The following is a 19,660-nucleotide window of genomic DNA, read 5'->3' as shown; positions in this document are numbered from 1 at the left end:
CTGTGAGGCGCCAAGATGCACGGCTGCAGGCGATATCGGCCCAGTGGCGGTGGTCAATGTGGCAGGCACCAAGAGATTTCTTTAAGCGGTCCTTGTACCTCTTCTTTGGTGCACCTCTGTCTCGGTGACCAGTGGAGAGCTCGCCATAGAACACGATCTTGGGAAGGCGATGGTCCTCCATTCTGGAGACGTGACCCACCCAGCGCAATTGAGTCTTCAGCAGCATGGATTCGATGTTTGCGGACTCTGCCAGCTCGAGTACATCGATGTTGGTGCTGAAGTCATTCCAATGAATGTTGAGGATGGAGCGGAGACAGCGCTGATGGAAGCGTTCTAGAAGCCATAGGTGATGCCGGTAGAGGACCCATGATTCAGAGCCGAACAGGAGCGTGGGTATGACAATGGCTCTGTACACGCTGATCTTTGTGTGTTTCTTCAGGTGGTTGTTTTTCCAGACTCTTTTGTGTAGTCTTCCAAATGCGCTATTTGCCTTGGCGAGTCTGTTGTCTATCTCTTTGTCGATCCTTGCATCAGATGAAATGGTGCAGCCGAGGTAAGTAAACTGGTTGACCATTTTGAGTTCTGTGTGCCCGATGGAGATGTCGGGGGGGAGCTGATGGAGGACCTCAGTTTTCTTCAGGCTGACTTCAAGGCCAAACATTTTGGCAGTTTCCGCAAAACAGGACGTCATGCGCTGGAGAGCTGGCTCTGAATGGACAACTAATGCGGCATCGTCTACAAAGAGTAGTTCATGGACAAGTTGCTCTTGTGTCTTGGTGTGAGCTTGCAGGCTCCTCAGATTGAAGAGACTGCCATCCATGCGGTACTGGATGTAAACACCGTCTTCATTGTTGAGGTCTTTCATGGCTTGTTTCAGCATCATGCTGAAGAAGATAGTAAAGAAGGTTGGTGCAAGGACGCAGACTTGCTTCTCGCCGTTGTCAGTGAAGAAGGGTTTGGAGAGCTCATTGCTGTATCTGACCCGACCTTGTTGGTTTTTGTGCAGTTGGATAACCACGTTGATGAACTTGTACTACTATATATCTAATTGCTCCTTGAATATGTTAAATGAATTGCATTCAACCGCCTTTTATGGTTTAGAATTTCACCATTTCACCACCCTTTGGATGAAGAAATTCTACTCATTTACCCTTAAACAGATTACCCTATATTGTCAAGCTGTAGCCTCTTATCATAGTAGACATTTTATGCATCCTCATCATAGCTCACACACCCACCCATCTTTGTGATATTCACAAACTTGGAGATACTATATTTAATGACTATATCTAAATCATTAATATATATGTTGTGAATAACAGGGGTCCAAGCGCTGTATCTTGTGAGAACCCACTAATCGCTACTCGCTACTTGAAAAAAAAATTATTTCTAGTCTTTGTTTCCTGTCTAGCAATGGGCTCATGATCCATGATTGTACAATTATTATCCCAAATCCCAGGTTCTTCAATCCTGCATACCAATTTCTTATGGAGGATCTTGTCAAATGTTTTCTCAAAATCAAGGTATTCCACATAACACCATGCCACTCTTTGCTTATTTGGCTTTATCTTGACGGTGACCAAATCACTCAATGTGAAGTCTACCTGCTGTAAGTGCATGGGTGGGGTTGGAGGGGGTGGGGGTGGTAGAATGAGGAGGATAAAAGGCCCAGAAAAGGGTCCCTGACTATTGAAGGTTTTCTATAGTTTTACCTAACCCAGGAGCTGCTCATCAGGAGACTGGATTTCACAAGGGCCCATTCATAAAGATCAATCACATCCTGCAACCTGAGCAGGGACAGACACTTCATCCTGTTACCCTCCACTGTCCCTTTCCATTCCTCTGTTCTTGTTTAAGGTAGATCACAGTGTCCTCAAACTTTTTCCAGCTCTGGAATCTGGAATTTTTCTCATAAAACTATGCCAGACCAGCTACTAACCACTCAGTAACCTTTTGGTGACATGGCTAATAATACTGCAGATAATAATGAGAATTATGCACCACATCTATCATCATTGTAGATAAAATAGGTGTCTTGAAGTAATAGTTTTGCTGCCTGAAATGACATCCAATTTAGTTTGGAGAGGATTTCAAGATTTAGAGTGGTTTGTGTCAGTCTCTTCAACCTGACAGCAATGTAGGCATAGCCTTTTCCTCCTGGTGCATTGGAAACAGAGCCTTTGGCAATTGAACACTGCTTCCTAGTTGGTAAATTGCTTCATGACATCATGCTCCTTTAGCAGCTCAACCAATGCACAGAATGTTTCATTGTGAATGAAGATTGGTCTTGGTGACCTCCACCATCATCCCCAACTAAGTAGTCAGTCCCAGAATCCTTGTGCAACTTTGCCCTTCACCTTGAAACCAACTTGTTTCTGGAGACTCATGATGTACAGATACTGCCTCAAATCTGACAGCTACATGTAATGCAGACCATTATCTGAGCTGATGACAGCAGCTGTTTATCGGACATGGGATGGGTTCTTCTATCCTGCTATGGAGTAGTTCCACCAGCTCACTTTGGCAGAAGAGATTTCTTCACCTTTCAGAAATGGAAAAGTACAAGGCAAAGGTGATGTTGATGGGAGGGGGGTGGGGGGGGGGAGAAATAAGAGGGGTTTGTTTACACAAATGTACCTCTTAAATCTAGAGAGATTGAGGAAAGTGAACTGAAATAAGTGAGAAAGTATTGGACTAAAGCAAAAATAACTTGTATCATCTCTTATCTCCTGTGGCTGTGCCTATTATTATGGGAGTGGCAACTCCATTAATTGTAAGTTCTTTCTCCTTGATGCTTGTCCATGTCAATTTGCTGTTGCTACCTACCATGCTGCACCATTTCTCCAACAAGCAAAGGGGTGGGGTAGGAGGTGCATTAGTGAGAATGACGACAATGTGCCTGCTGTGCTTGATTCCTCAGTTGAGTATGGAAGCTGTGAGACTTGCATAGAAATGTTGAAGTATTGACAAATGTGTGAGTGATGTGGAACATCAGTGAAGTTAGTAGTGCACCAGTAAGGAATGTGAATCACTGATGGTATCATCTGTAGAGTCATTAAACTTCTTGCTCTGTACTTAGCTCCTCATATTTAGATTCCTGGCACTGACTTAGATTGTAGTTCGCAATGTGTTTTAATACTTTCTTTGCCCTTGTGGATAGAGGATTTTCTACTTTACGTTGTTTTCCAGGGTGGGCTTGTTCCCTTCTATAGCCCAATAGCTCTACTGGTATAATCTCAGAGACATAGAATGATTTCCAGTCACAAAGCAAGATATTGGACTGACGTAGATTATTGCTATGTGTTTCTAGACATCGGGAAACACAAACCAATGCTATGACATGTGATGACAACTTTCATATTAAGAAATTCTGGGCAGAAACTTCCTGTGACACGTCCACAGGTCCAAAATGCTGCTGGCTAATCCCCGATGAGTTTTTCATGAAGTTTCTATCCAAATTCACTGTATATGTGTGAAAAAGAAAAAGTGTATATCATGGCTAATGTGATTTACGGTGTGAAAAATAAAAAATTTTTAAAAAAAAGTTTCTATCCAAATTGTCTCCAACAATCCCAAGAAAGAATCCTACATAAATACATCACTTTAACACTCAGAAGATAGACAATCGCTTGCTTATTTAAAGCGATTCATTTACAATTTAGATTAACTTTCTGGACAGAAAAGCTTGCATGATATCAAATACAACCCTGAGATTATTTTTCCTCTGGACCAGGCAGTGCAAATTGTAATCAAGAGAAAGCTACGCACATAAAAGAGAGAAATGTAAACAAACTGACTGTGTAATACATGGAAAAAAGTCAGTAATAAATAATGTGCAAAGTAAGAGTCTTTAAATGAGTCTTTGATTGAGTTTGTTGTTGAACAGTCAGATGGTGGAGGGTTGCAACTGTTCTTGAACCTGGTGGTATGGGTTTTGTGGCACATATATCTCTTTCTCAATGGCAGCAGCAAGAACAGAACATGTGTGGATCTTTGATAATTGCTGCTGCTCTCCAATGGTGTGGAGAGTTTTGCCTGTGATGTACTGGGATGTGTACACTAACTTTTGCAGGACTTTCCACTCAGGGGTGTTGGTGCCACCATACCAGACAGTGATGCAGCTGATCAGCACACTTACAACTTAAAATTTGTAGACATTTGCCAAAATTTCCAATGTCAACTGACCTCTCGCAGACTCTTGAGAAAGTAGAGGTGCTGACGTGTTTTCTTCAAGATGACATTGGTACATTGGTACATTGGGTTAAGGAAAGATCTTCCAAGATAGTCACCCTCTCCACCTCTGATTCACGCAATAATCACTGGATTGTACATCTCTGGTTATCATATCATAAAGTCCACAATCAGCTCCTTGGCTTTGATGTCATTGGGTACAAGGTTGTTGTTAGTACACCATTCAGCCAAGTTTTCAATATCCTTCCTGTATGCTGGCTCATCGTCCATTTATATACAGCCTACTATGGTGGTATCGTCAGAAAATTTGTAGATGGTGTTGTTGTCTTTATGAGCTATGCAGTCATAAGTGTAAAGCGAGTAGAGCAGGGTCTTAGTACACAGCCCTGTGGTACTCCAGTCCTGATGGAGATTGTGGAGACATTTTTGCCAATCCGTACTGATTGAAGTTTAGATGTGAGGAAATCCAGTATCCAGTCATACAGTGTAGTATTGGAATTTGCTGATCAGTTTTGAGGGGATGAAGATGTTGAATGCCAAACTTCATTCAATAAAGAACTTCCTGATGTATGTGTCTTTGCTGTCAGGTGTTCCAGGGTTTTGTGTAGTGCCAGTGAGATGGCATCTGCCATAGACCATTTTCTGTGATAGGCAAATTGGAACGGAAATGGATCCATGTCACTACTCTGACAGGAGCTGATATGCTTCAAAACTGACTTCTCCAAATCACTTCATTGCAGTGGATGTGAGTGCCACTGGCAGGTAGTCATTCAGGCAGATTACCACATTCTTCTTAGGCACCAGTATAATTTGAAACAGGTAGGTACCATGCCGTGTTGAGGTGAGATGTTGAAGATATCAGTGAGTACATTGGCCAATCGGTCAGCACAGATTTTCAGTACACAGTGGACTGGGTTCACAGTCCAGACTGGCTGCATACCTTGGAGTCACTCCACTGAAGGCAGCTGCACACCATATTTGAACACTGATAGCAGAGGATCAAGCTGGGTATGTGTGTGTGCTGTGGTATACTTCCTTATTCTGGTGGTCAAATTAGGATGAAAAGGCATTGAGTTCATCTGGGAGCTAACATTTTCTGTCTCTTACTGCATTGAATTTGGTTTTGAGTCAGGTTATGTCATTTATGCTCATCAAGTTGTCGTGTAACCATTGTTTCCATTCTCGTTTGGAACCTCAACTTCACTCCCGAGATGGCTTTCTGTAGGTCATATCTGCTCCTTGTTTAGTGTATAGATCACCAAACTTAAATGCCTGTGATCTGGCTCTCAGCAGGTTCCAGATTTCATTGTTCATCCAAGGCTTCTGTTTGGGGAAAACCTTGAACGATTTGTTGGAACCACATTTGTCCACAGCGGTTTAGATAAAGTCTATAATGCACTGACTTAAGGAAGTCTTGTGACCATTCTTCAGTCTCCTATGACCACCTTCTGGTTGTCCTAATCTCTCTGGAGCCTCTGATTATAGTCTCTGTCTGTCTGCAGGCAGAAGGAGCACCGCCAAGTGATCTGATTTGCCAAAATGCAGTCTCGGAAAGGAATGGTAGGCCTTACTTATCTTTAGTGTAGTAGTGATCAAGTGTGCTGTGACCTCTGGTATCGCAGGTTACATACTGGTGATAAATCAACAGGGTTTTCTTAAGACAGGCTATTTGCTTGTTTTTGCACCATGAAATACTTTCATATGTCTTTGGTGGAATTGTGACCTTTGGTAACATTAGGCATACCTGGTACATTGAGTTTGAGGTGTTGGGGGATGTTGCTCAGGAATTGTGTAGTGCAAATCTGTATAAAGTCTGCCTGAATGATTTAGTTTTTCATTGTGCAGCTGTGTGTTTTACCTTTAGTCTCACTTTTAATCATACAACCAGATGTAAGGTTGTTTTGATTGAAAACAAATAAAGGAACCTTTTTGGCCAAATTAAGATTACGTTCTATATAGTCTGGAAAATTGTTTCACATGTTTCTTGCTTTGGGTGCAACTTTTGCCCCTGTCTATCACATCTGGAGATTATGTGGATGTTAGTGGATGGCCGTCTGTGATATATTATTTCCAAACCACACAAAATAATGAAATTCAGTACCATCATCATACAGTAATAGAGAATCACAAAAATAATGTTGGCACAACCTTGATTTCATTAAGAGTCTTAATGAACTGATAAAATAAATAAACATTGAAGTGTAACATGATCATGCTTATGGCTAAATTGAAATAATATTAGTTATGTTTTAAAGGAAATTAATCAATTTAATATGACCGTTGCAATAATGGACAGAGTGAAAAGCCTATAATCTAGTTGAGTTTCCAGATCATTCTGCAAAATGCATAAGAGAATCTTAACTGGCTTACTAAGATATTTGAATTATGTGGTTAGATTACAGTCTTAAATAAACTTTTATAGTTTTATAGTTTAAGTTATAGTTCTGTTTCAATAACATAACTAAAATCTGATTTTTCCTTGTTTTGTGTTGTGACCAACTTTCTGATTTCACTAATGCTAATTATTGATAGAATTAATTTTAATAATGTGTTATAATACCTGGTAATTATTTTCTGTGCATGAAAATAAAGTGCCTTATGAAATTATCAGTAACTAGAAACAAGATATAAATGAAGTCAAATGTAAACTTAAAATATTTTCTAGATATATTTTAAATTTATTTCAGAACAGATCATTTCTTCATGTTGTAAAACTGTTCATTTTATAACAGTTCTGGGCGCGGAACTTGCCTGGATAACGAACCGCCAAAACGTGATTTTCTTTACCCAACAATAGCACCAGGACAGGTGTATGACGCTGACGAACAGTGCAGGTTCCAATATGGCACCACATCACGACAATGTAAATACGGGGTAAGACATCTGAATTCTAATACTGCTCAGCTGCTGTCTTTCACGTGCTTTACAATCTTACAATCTACTAATGTGGTTATAGGTACTTTGCCACTTTACTACTAACAACTTAAATGTCATGTAAATGCATAAATCTATTTTCCTCTCCATTTTGCACAAAATTTTGTGATTATAATCTATGGTGACTGACAGTAACTAAAATTGGAAAAGGGAAGACAATAAAATAAAGCCGGCTTAAGTGTTTGAAGGAAAATTTATTTCATTCAGCAGCAAGTTTTATTCCTTCACTCATTAATTAAAACTTTGGACCATTTATTTCAAAACTATACTGGTAGACCCTATATTGACCAGAGTTTATTTTTATTGTAAAATGCCATTTCTTGTTCGCAAATTGGAACTCACACATGATTTTGTAGATTTTGCTATTTTTTGAAAAGATTATAATAGGATTGGTTCGAACATATAAAATGCTCAACACATCAAGTAGCATCTGATGGCAAATGAATGACTGACAACACTAACTCTGTTTCTCTCTTCACAGATACTACTTGACTGTTGAGTGTTTCCACATTTTCAGTTTCATTTCTGTGCAGTCCATTGCTTTTGAACCTGAATTATGTGCTCATGAGTGCATGTCTTCTCACAGACCTGACCATTGAAACAGTTACTGTTATCAATCAGTAAACAAGCATCTCCACTCCATGGTGCAATATTGTTCCAATGTGGTAGAAAATCTTTATTATATATTCCTCTGCTGTTTTACTGTTTGCAACTGGCATTGCATTCAACGTAATTAAATTGCAAACTTAAGTTTCCATCACTCCTGATCCCTCCCAGCTTTGTCTGGGCAGGCATTCCTTTCTGATGGATATCATAATGTTGTATCTTTGCTGGATATTCCAGAATACAGCCACTTGTCTGGAGATACTGCTTGCAGTCTCTAGGTGGTCACTGTCACCTGGGCTAGATCCAGGTTTCATTGGCCTCTGCAATTAAGTCAGATGGCATTATTCCTATGGTGAGTAGGCTTTACTATGGTGTTAGGTCCCTTACCCACAATGTCCTGACAGAAGGCAAAGAGGGGAATGGAATTTTGCCTTTTGTTAAAGCTGTGAAGTTTTTAACCAGTTTTTAAATATCTGCAGGTTTAAGATATTTAAAGTTTCTAAACTTGAAATAATTATTTAAAAAATTATTAGTAATTCTTTTCAAGAAAATGTCATGATGGGATTATGACAACACTACAATTACTATGAAGCTGAAGTAATATATTTAAATAGATTAACTTACTTTTCCTACTTTCTCATGTAAGAATCGAAGTTCAAATGAATTCAAATTTTGATCTAATGCCATGTCAGACCTGGCATAAGATCTAACGGGTAAATCCCTAGTAAAATGGTGAGGAATCATGGCAAGATTGTGAACCATTCCATCTGTTGCCTAGTAAATCTCTGACTAGTAGTGAATCCAGCTAATACTGAGACTTGCTTTCATCTGATTGGTTGAACAATGTTGATTCCAAATCTAGGAGGTCCTATTTCTTTCTTCTATGTTGAAGGTGGCACATAGTTTTTGTTAAATGTATGAAATATCGGAGTGAGGTACAGTTTTCACAAGATCACATTATAAGGGCAGAAGTAGGCCAATCAGCCCTTTGAGTCTGCTCTGTCATTCTATCATGAGCTGATCCAACCTCCCACTTCCTGGCCTTCTCTCTGTAGCCCTTGATGTCCTGACTAATCAAGTACCTGTCAATTTCTGCCTTAAATACACCCAATGACCTTGCTTCTACAGCCACCTGTGGCAACAGGTTCCACAGACTTACGATCCTCTGGTTAAAGAAATGTTTCCACATCTCTGTTTTAAATCGACTCCCTTTTATCCTTATGTTGTTCCCTCTACCATGGAAACAACCGTGTCACATCTACTCTGTCCAGGTCTTTCAACATTTGAAATTACTCTATGAGGTTCCCCCCCTCATCCTTCTGTACTCCAACAAGTACAGTCCAAGAGCCAACAAACATTCCTCTTATGCTAACCCTTTCATTCCTGGTATCGTTCTAGTAAATCTTCTCGGAACTCTTTCCAACACCAGCACGTCTTTTTTCAAATAAGGCACCCAAAACTGTACACAGTACTCCAAGTGAAGTCTCTCCTGCTCTTATATGCTATCCTCAAAAAAAATGAATGCCAACATTACCTTTACCTTTGCCTTCTTCACCATGACTCAACATTGAGGTTAATCTTTAGGGTATCCTGCATGAAGACTCTGAAGTTGCTTTGCATCTCTGAATTTTGAATTTTCTCTCCATCTAAAGAGTAGCCTGCCCGTCTATTTCTTCTACCAAAGTGTATGACCACACACTTTCCAACATTGTGTTTCATCTGCCACCACTTTGCCCATTCTCCTAATCTATCCGAATCTCTCTGCAGCCTTTCTGTATCCTCAGCTCCATCCCCCTTACCACCTATTTTGGGCTCCTTATTGAATGGGACCCATTTAAAAGAGAGATGCGGTGCAATTTCTTTAGTCAGAGACCATGGACGGCTGTGGAGGCAGGTTGTTGGATGTATCTAAGCCAGAGATTGATAAGTATCTGAATAGATAAGTGGGAGAATGGGTTAGCTAACGATGTGCAAACTCAAAGGGTTGAATGGCCTACTTCTGCTCTTATATCTTATTGGTTTATGGTCTTATTTTCTATATTGTACTTCTGATGTAGATGACTGAATACCTTCAATCCCAGAGTTATATACATGAAAAATATTCTGTTGCTGAACTAGTTCTCTGTTTAACATTTGAGTCGATGCAATGCTGTTATTTATTTTGATCTTACTTTTTTTTCTCCTTTTTAAAAAAATTCTAGTCAAAATGAGAGGCAATGCAGTGCAGACATCAGTAGAGTAGCTGTTACAGCAGCTACACTTGCCCTCAGTTCCTTTGGCAGTAAAAAGCATTCAGAATTATTGATTCTTTTGTTTTTTTCTCTCCTCATTTTGGAATGACTTAAAAATTCTTTGGTCCTTCACAATATTAGGATAATCTTCTTGTTGCAGTTAATTTGCAAAGAATGGCATGATGTTAACGTTCTATGATCATGCAGTGCAGCTTGTTGAATTTCTAGTGCAAGTAAGCTCCACTTGCTTTTTCATTGAGCAATTATTTTTTACTTGAGGAAAATGCAATTGCTTACTGACAAATTGGTGTATGTGTGAGCATTGTTGCAGCATAGAGTTCCAAGAAACTGTTTTACTGAACTTAAAGTTACGATGTTGATTGTATGTGTTTAACTGCAGACTCAGATTAGAGGCTTTTTACTGGTGATGTGCTGCAGGGATCAATGATGGATCCATTGTACTTTATAATATATGAAAAGAGGGTTGGTGCGAGAACACAGCCTTGCTTCACGCCATTGTTAATGGAGAAGGGTTCAGAGAGCTCATTGCTGTATCTGACCTGACCTTGTTGGTTTTCGTGCAGTTGGATAATCATGTTGAGGAACTTTGGGAGACATCCGATGTGCTCTAGTATTTGCCAAAGCCCTTTCCTGCTCACGGTGTCGAAGGCTTTGGTGAGGTCAACAAAGTCCTCAACAATGAAGACGCTGTTTACATCCGGTCCCGCACGGATGGCAGTCTCTTCAATCTGAGGCGCCTGCAAGCTCACACCAAGACACAAGAGAAACTTGTCCGTGAACTACTCTTTGCAGACGATGCCGCTTTAGTTGCCCATTCAGAGCCAGCTCTTCAGCGCTTGATGTCCTGTTTTGCGGAAACTGCCAAAATGTTTGGCCTGGAAGTCAGCCTGAAGAAAACTGAGGTCCTCCATCAGCCAGCTCCCCACCATGACTACCAGCCCCCCCACATCTCCATCGGGCACACAAAACTCAAAACGGTCAACCAGTTTATCTATCTCAGCTGCACCATTTCATCAGATGCAAGGATCGACAATGAGATAGACAACAGACTCGCCAAGGCAAATAGCGCCTTTGGAAGACTACACAAAAGAGTCTGGAAAAACAACCAACTAAAAAACCTCACAAAGATAAGCGTATACAGAGCCGTTGTCATACCCACACTCCTATTCGGCTCCGAATCATGGGTCCTCTACCGGCATCACCTATGGCTCCTAGAACGCTTCCACCAGCGTTGTCTCCGCTCCATCCTCAACATCCATTGGAGCGCTTTCATCCCTAACGTCGAAGTACTCGAGATGGCAGAGGTCGACAGCATCGAGTCCACGCTGCTGAAGATCCAGCTGCGCTGGGTGGGTCACGTCTCCAGAATGGAGGACCATCGCCTTCCCAAGATCGTGTTATATGGCGAGCTCTCCACTGGCCACCGTGACAGAGGTGCACCAAAGAAAAGGTACAAGGACTGCCTAAAGAAATCTCTTGGTGCCTGCCACATTGACCACCCCCAGTGGGCTGATATCGCCTCAAACTGTGCATCTTGGCGCCTCACAGTTTGGCGGGCAGCAACCTCCTTTGAAGAAGACCGCAGAGCCCACCTCACTGACAAAAGGCAAAGGAGGAAAAACCCAACACCCAACCCCAACCAACCAATTTTCCCCTGCAGCCGCTGCAGCCGTGTCTGCCTGTCCCGCATCGGACTTGTCAGTCACAAACGAGCCTGCAGCTGACGTGGACTTTTACCCCCTCCATAAATCTCCGTCCACGAAGCCAAGCCAAAGAAAGATAATGTATATTAATGACTTGGTGCCAATGGTTAACAAGTTTGCATATAATAGCAAAATTGGTTGTATTCTAGACAGTGAGGATAATGATAGAAGCTAGATGAACTCTAGATAAACTGGGTAAATGGGTCAAGGAATGGCAGATGGAATTTAACTCAGACAATGTAGGGTGTTGCTCTTTGTTAAACTGGAGATAAACAGTGAATGATAGACCCCCAAGAATTTTAATAGATTAAAGAGACTTGGGGGTACAGCTGCATAATTCTACTTAAGTGGCAACATAGGTAGACGGTGTTGAAAAAATTAATTGGTATGTTTGCCTTCAGTCAGGGCATTGTGTACAGGGACATCATGTCATAACTACAAAATGTTGGTGAGATTTCACTTGTGAGTACTTTTGATTACTCAGCAAAAGAAAGGAAATCAGGAAGCTGGAAAGTGCAAAAAAGATTCACAAAAATATTACTAGGACTGGTAGACTTAATTTATAAGGGGAGGCTGGGTAAGCAGGAACTTTTCTCCCAGGAGTCTAGGAGAAGAAGGGGTGAGACCTTAAATTGGTTTATAAAATGGTGTTACAATCCCAGAGGACTCCAGAAACCAGCAGCCACAGAATTTCATCAAGACAATGGTGACAAAAATGTTTTTTTAATTTTCTTCAAACATAATAATAAGATCAATATTTAACTCATTACTATTAACATACTGAGCTGAGCTGATCATCCCTCTCGGAGGAGGATTACGTTGCTCGCCTCAAGAGCACCTCCTGCACATTCAGGTGGCCTCCAAACCGCCACATATTGCCTAAACATGTGGCTTTACATACAGGGCAATTGGCCACCTAAAAGTGTCTATGTAGTCTCTGGTTAGACATAGCTCTTGCATTTCAAATGAGGTGTCTTTTGTGCATTGTTACTGAGATGTTTGTTTGTGAAGTGTACCTAAACTAAACTCCCACAATCTATACCTTCTTTTAAGGATATATTTTATCGTAATTTTATTAACCCATTCTGTAACAATGACAGTGCTGCCGCTGGTGCGGACCCACGGAGAGCGAGGAGTGGAGATACAGCACTTCTGTGGGGTTCAACTGCCTAATCAACTGCCATCAGCACAGTACAGGCTTTGCAAACTCCAGGGAAGTGGAGGACTGGCACAGGGCACCAGAAAATGGGGAGATCACCCCATCCACAGGATGGTGATCACGGCAGTGGACCAGTGAGGGAGCTCTGTAGCTAAAAGACCCAAACAGGCAGTGGCTGCTGGCAACTCGAGGCGAGGAACCCACAGAAGCTGTGGGCTGCTGGAGACTGCTGTCAGGTGTGGTGAACTACTGTACACTCATTTATCTGGCTTCGTCCTGTTCTGTGACTGTACCCGTGGGTCCTCCTCCTTGATCCTGTATAAAGGCTCCAACACCATAACCTCTGCCCCAGAAAGCCTGGGGCTGCCATCTTGGACACCACCAACTTCCGAGGATAACCACGCCGCCGCATATGCGCCGCCATTATACTCCCAGACTATGAGTCAGCATTACCACTCCACGAACTGACACTGGCCCACATCAACTCTCCCGGTCTATGATGGACATCTCGATCAACAATCAAGTGAAAAAATGCCTTTTTGATATCAGGAGCACTGAGAGTTTCATGAATCCTGATACAGAACAGCGTTACTCCCTTAAAGCAAGGCCAGTAAGCTATAAATTCGTCTTGGCCTCAAAGTCCCACTCAGCTGAGCTGTAGCTACACCACCGTGATGCTGATCACATGAGGTATGACTTACAATGACTTTAAACTCTTCATCATGCCCCAGCTCTGTGTGCCAGTGTTGCTGGGGTTGGACATTCAGTGCTACCTCAAGAGTGTCACAATGCAATATGACGGTTCCCCCCCCCACTCACGGTCGGCAATCTGCAGTTTGTCAGCTGGCTGCCCCGTTCCCCCCTCCCACACGCAGGCCCAACTGACCGCGGTCTCTCTACTCCCACTGCTGTTCGTGAACCTCACCCCCCAACTGTAAACCAGTCGCTGCAAAAAGCAGGCAATACAGTGAAGGGGACACAGTGTTCATTAAACCGGAAGTGCAGCTACTCTTGAGTGAGGAGATCATAGAGGCCAGTACCTTCCCTTGGAGAGCTCAAGTAGTGGTGGTCAAGAGTGGGCGTAAACACAGAACGGTGATTGATTATAGCCAGACCATTAACTGTTATACACAGCTGGATGCGAATCCCCTCCCTCGCTTTGCTAATGTGGTCAATCAAATTGCCCAATATTGTATGTTTTCCAGGATCAACCTGAAATTCACCAACCACCAACTCCCCATCTGCCCAGAGGACCGCCAGTACACTGCCTTCGAGGCATATAGTCGCCTCTACGATTTCGTCAGGTTTCCCTTTGATGTTACCAATGGTGTCTCTATCTTCCAGCAGGAGATGGACCAAAATGACCTGCGCGCCACCTTCTCCTACCTGCATAATGTAACGATCTGAGGTCATGACCTGCAAGATTGTGATGCCAACCTCCATAAATTACTCACAACTACCAAATTCCTGAACCTAACCCTCAACAGGAATAAATATGTTATCCGCATACCCACCTGTCAATCCTTGGCTGTATTGTGGAGAATGGAGTCATTGGCCCTGATCCCGAATGCATCGCCCCTTCCTAGAGCTCCCCCTCCTCCACAGCTTCAAGGTGCTGAAAAGGTGCCTGGGGTTCTTTTCTACTACGCCTAGTAGGTCCCTAATTATATAGACAAAGCCCACCCCCTTATCATGACCACATTCTTCCCTTTGACAAGAGAAGCCTAGGCATCCTTCTGTCACATAAAAGAAGACATCGCTAAAGATGCAACGTACACGGTGGATGAATCTGCCCAATTCAGATGGAGAGTGATGCGTCCAATTTCGTCCTGGCCACCATCCTTAATCAAGCAGGTCAACCCATGGCCTTCTTCTCCCATACCCTCCAGGGCCTCAAAGTCTGACACTCCTCCATTGAGAAGGAGGCTCAGGCAATAGTTGAGGTGGTGTGGCACTGGAGGCATTATCTGACTAGCGGACATTTTTACCCTGGTAATGGATCAACGGGCAGTGGCCTTCCTATTTAACAACAAACAGTGGGGTAAAATAAAGAATGATAAAATTTCAAGGTGGAGGATCAAGCTCTCCACCTGTAACTACAATATTCCGTATCAGCCAGGGAAGCTGAACGAGCCCCCAGATGCCCTGTCCCAAGGAATTTGTGCCAATGCCCAGATAGACCACCTCAAGACCCTCCACAATTACCTCTGCCACTCTGGTGTAACGAGATTTTTCCACCATCAAATCTCGTAATCTGCCATACTCCGTCGGGAATGTCAGAGACATGACTAGGGACTGCCAGGTCTGTGTGGAGTGCAAACCGCACTTCTACCAACCAGATAGGGCGCACCTGGTAAAAGCTACCCAGTCTTTCGAATGTCTGATTATGGACTTCAAGGGCCCCCTTCCCTCCACTAACCGTAATGTGTATTTCCTCATGATCATCGATAAGTATTCACGTTTTCCCTTTGCCATCCCCTGCCTGGACATGACCACCTCCACAGTCATTAGGGCCCTGCACAACTTGTCCACCCTGTTTGGGTACCTGTCATATGTCCACAGTGACCAGGGGTCCTTGTTCATGAACGATGAGCTGTGCCAAAACTTGCTGGCCAGAGGTATCGCCACCAGCATTAAGTCCGGGTGCTGCCAGTCTTTCACTGGCATGAGGTTCTTCCCGAGGCACTCTACACTTTCAGGTTGCTGTTATGTACTGTCACCAATGCTACCTCTCACGAACAAAATTTCTCCTCCGGGAAGTCCAGGTCAAGGACCACCTTGCCATCCTGGTTGACATCCATAGGGCCGGTCCTGCTATAGATACACATGAGGGGCCATAAAACCGATCCACTGGTCGAAAGGGTCCAGCCCCTCCATACAAACCCCGACATATGTATATGGTCTACTGGAATGGGTGCGAGGAAACTGTCATCATCCAGGACCTCGCGCGCATGGGGGAACCCAAGGAGCATACCTACCAAACAGCACCCCCCCTTCCATGGACACACTCTACATACCATTTGTTCCCTCACTCCAACCCCGCCCCAGTCATTCCAGTCAAGCTGCCACACCCCCAGCTGGTTGACATAGCGCTGGAGGTCCAGGACTCAACAGCAGCCCCAGCTACAGCACAGCAACTGGCTCTCCACCAGTCACAACGGGAGACCAAGCCACCAGACAGGCTTAACCTGTAAGACTTTGTGGCCCCATGTCACCCCAATGGACAAAATTTAAGAAAGGGAGATGAATATAGTGAACTGCTGTATACACGTTTATCTGGCTCTGCTTCATTCTGTGACTGTACTCCCTCTTCACCATGTATAAAGGCTCCAATACCATAATCCCTCCCCAGAAAGCCTGGGTCGCAGCACAGGATGACCTTCGTTTATTCTGAATAAAAGCCTATTGTTCTGTAACTCCAGTCTTTCGAGTTATTGATTGCACATCATTGGGGAACTTGTGCCAGGCTGCAGACTGCTAGAAATTGGTTGATATCGGAATTGGGATGCGAAGGGGTGCCTAAGGCTGAAGGTTTCTGATCATGTAGGAGGTTCAGATCTGGAGCATGGGTTGCCAATGGTTTGGTCTGCGGAGGCTGCGTAAGTGCTAGAAGTGAATCTACGGACACTCAGTGACTCTGGTGGGAACTCTGCTTCTCTTTTTCTGATTGTAAGAGTCGCTTCAGCCAATTTCTGCCGATGGCGAATCTGACTGCTTTACAGCAGAAAAAAACAATTTCATGTAATATGACACTGTTTTATTACATGACAATAAATTGAATCTTGAAAATGGTGAGGGTGTGGTGGCGCACATGGCAAACCGGCCCCATGTGTAACGTCACGTGGCGGGGCAGCCATGGGAAGATGGCATCATCAGGGGTTCTTCCTGACTCAAACCTCCCACTCAGCCTGCGCCTCGGGCAGCGATTATGACGTCATCATGCACCTGATGACTGAGCCAATGCTGCCCATAAAGGGGCGCGCGTTAAAATAAAACAGCCATTAACAACCCTCAACGTGGTGGCTGTGCTTTCTTCAGCTGCGCATAGCGCCACATTGGTGATCCCGACGAGCCCAGACGTCTTTCTGGTCTCTGAAACATGGATTGGGCTGAGTTTACCGCTGTGGCAATCAAGCATCCCCCCCCCCACCCCCCTACTTCTGGACCCATCGCCCACGGACGTGGTTTGGGCAGGCAATTCCACCTCAAAAACATCTCAGCAGATGCCACGATGTTCTACCATGTCGTGAGCGTGCTGGATCAAGAAACAGCAGCCAAGGTGGACTACCTCATCCATCATCCTCCGGCTGAGGGTAAATATACCACCCTCAAAAACTTGCTCCTGGGGACATTTGGCCTCACCCCCAGCAACAGGCTTTCAGGCTCTTGCACCTGGACAAGCTTGGGGACAGCAGCCTATCAGCACTAATGGACGAAATGCTGGCCCTGGCAGAGGATCAAAGCCTTGTTTTCTCTTCCACCAGATTTTCCTTGAACAAATGTCGGAGGATATCCAGCTGCTCTTGGCAGACGAGGATTTTGCAGACCCATGTAAAGTCACAGCCCGAGCACATGCCCTCTGTCGCACCAAGAGGGAGAACGAGGCAGCCCTCAACCAGGTTTCACAATCAGGAACCAGCCGACCGCAAGCCACCGCCAAGCACAAGTCAGAGGAGAGCCATTCCACCTGGTGCTTTCATCACCAACGCTGGGGAGCGCAAGCCTGTAAGTGTCGCCAACCCTGCAGCTTCCAGGGAAACGACCAGGCCAGCCGCCGTTGATGGCTGCGACAGCTAACCACGTGAACAGCCTCCTTCATGTCACTGATAAATCCACCGGCCAGCGCCTCCTGGTGGACATGGGAGCCGAGCTGAGCGTCCTAACCCCCACAGTGCTAGAGACTCACACCCGATATCCTGGTCCAATCCTGTAGGAAGCCAATGGTTCCATCATCAAGACCTATAGCACCTGCAGGGCGCAGATCCAGATTGGCAAAGAAAAATGCCGCTGGAGGTTCGTGTTGGCCTCAGAGGGCACCGCGCTGTTGGAGGCCACCTTCCTGAGGGCTCTCGGCTTGCTGGTTGATATGAAGAGCAAGAGGCTGGTCAATGCTCACACGTTCCACTCCGTACGCTTGAACACTGCAGATGCCTGTAAACCCAAGATCGCCACCGTAGCTGCCCCCAGGGATGAGTACTTCGATATACTCCAAGAGTTCCCCGCCATCTTGGAGCCACACTTCAACGCCACCTTGCCCCAGCAAGGCGTGTTCCACCATATCGTTACGCAAGGCCCCTCATTGCACCAGTACAGGGATATCACCAGATCCCAGTGCAGCTCGACAACGTGGGAAAGATTGCGATTATCACCCCGTTTGGCCTTTTTTAATTCCTCCGGATGCCCTTCGGGTTAAAGAACATGGCCCAGACGTTCCAACGCCTCATGGACGCAGTGGGTAGGGATTTGGACTTTGTGTTCATCTACCTAGATGATATCCTCATCGCCAGTCACAACCGCGAAGAACACAAGGCCCATCTCTGCACCCTGTTTGCCCGGCTGACGGACTTCGGCCTCACGGTCAATGTGGCCAAATGCCAATTCGGCAAGCAGTCACTGCAGTTCCTGAGGCACACCATCTCGACGGCTGGGGCCGCTCCGGCACCAGAGAAGGTGGCGGCCATCCAACGTTTCCCCAAACCTTCCACCCTCAAAGGCCTGCAGGACTTTGTGGGGATGGTGTACTTTTACCATTGGTTCATCCCCGGCACCGCCTGTACCATGCGTCCACTATTCGCGCTGATCGCCACGAAGGAAAAGACTTTATCCTGGTCGGAAGATGTGGACAAGGCTTTTATGGCAACAAAGGAAGCCTTCGCCAACGCGATGCTAATGGTGCACCCACGCCCAGAGGCACACACAGCGCTCTCAGTGGACGCCTCTGCCAGCGCGGTCGCGGGGGTTCTGGAGTAATGGCTTAATGGATAATGGTGCCCGCTGGCCTTTTTCAGTAAGCAGCTGCACCCGCCAGAGCTCAAGTACAGCGCGTTCGATCAGGAGCTCCTGGCGCTGTACTTGGCCATCAGCCATTTCCAATTTTTCCTGGAGGGCAGACCCTTCACGGTCTTCACAGACCACAAGCCCCTCACCTAGGCACTTGCGATGGCCAAGGACCTGTGGTCAGGCAGGCAACAGCGCCACCTCTCTTACGTGTCGGAGTTCACCACCGACATCCTGCACAGGGCAAGCGAGGACAATGTGGTAGCAGACGCACTCTCGCTCCCATCCATCAACACTCTTGCCCCTGGCCTTGACCATATGCAGCTAGCCCAGGCCCAGCAGCACGACACCGCCATCTCGGGCCTTGACCTCAAGGACATCCAGTTGCCCAACAGCCCGGACACACTGCTCTGCGACGTCTCCACCGGTCCACCATGTCCGGTAGTCCCTCTGCAATGGAGGGCGAGAGTCTTTAGCCTAGTCCAAGACCTTGCTCACCCCTCAGTGAAGACAACCGTGTGGATGGTTCGTATGGCACGGGCTCAAGAAGGAGGTGGCGGAATTGGCTGGGAACTGCATCAGGTGCCAGGCCTCCAAAGTCAACTGGCACACACAGGCCCCAATCCAGCACTTCGACTCGTCGGTGCGGAGGTTCCAGCACATCCACATTGATGTCGTCGGTCCCTTGCAGGTGTCCAGAGAGGTGCGCTACCTTCTTACGGTGGTGGACTGAGCTACAAGATGGCCTGAGGCTATCCCGATCAGAGAAGCTTCTGCGGAGATGTGTGCTAGGACCCTGGTCAGTCAGTGGATCGCCT

General features: G+C 45.1%; 1 protein-coding gene across 4 annotated transcripts in view; it reads left to right on the top strand.

Annotated features, from left to right (window-relative positions):
- adamts6 (ADAM metallopeptidase with thrombospondin type 1 motif, 6) overlaps nucleotides 1–19,660 on the top strand; it is a 293,482-nt gene that overhangs the window by 171,742 nt on the left and 102,080 nt on the right. For all 4 annotated transcript variants that reach the window (XM_069924504.1, XM_069924503.1, XM_069924506.1 and 1 more), the window contains one exon: nucleotides 6,924–7,065. In XM_069924504.1, the coding sequence (XP_069780605.1) occupies nucleotides 6,924–7,065 (142 nt within the window). The remainder of the gene's footprint in view (nucleotides 1–6,923; nucleotides 7,066–19,660) is intronic.

This window comes from Narcine bancroftii, chromosome 3, assembly GCF_036971445.1.
Source record: "Narcine bancroftii isolate sNarBan1 chromosome 3, sNarBan1.hap1, whole genome shotgun sequence".
Lineage (NCBI taxonomy): Eukaryota > Metazoa > Chordata > Chondrichthyes > Torpediniformes > Narcinidae > Narcine > Narcine bancroftii.
The sequence above is the reverse complement of the archived record's forward strand: the minus strand, read 5'-3'. Positions and strand labels throughout refer to the sequence as shown.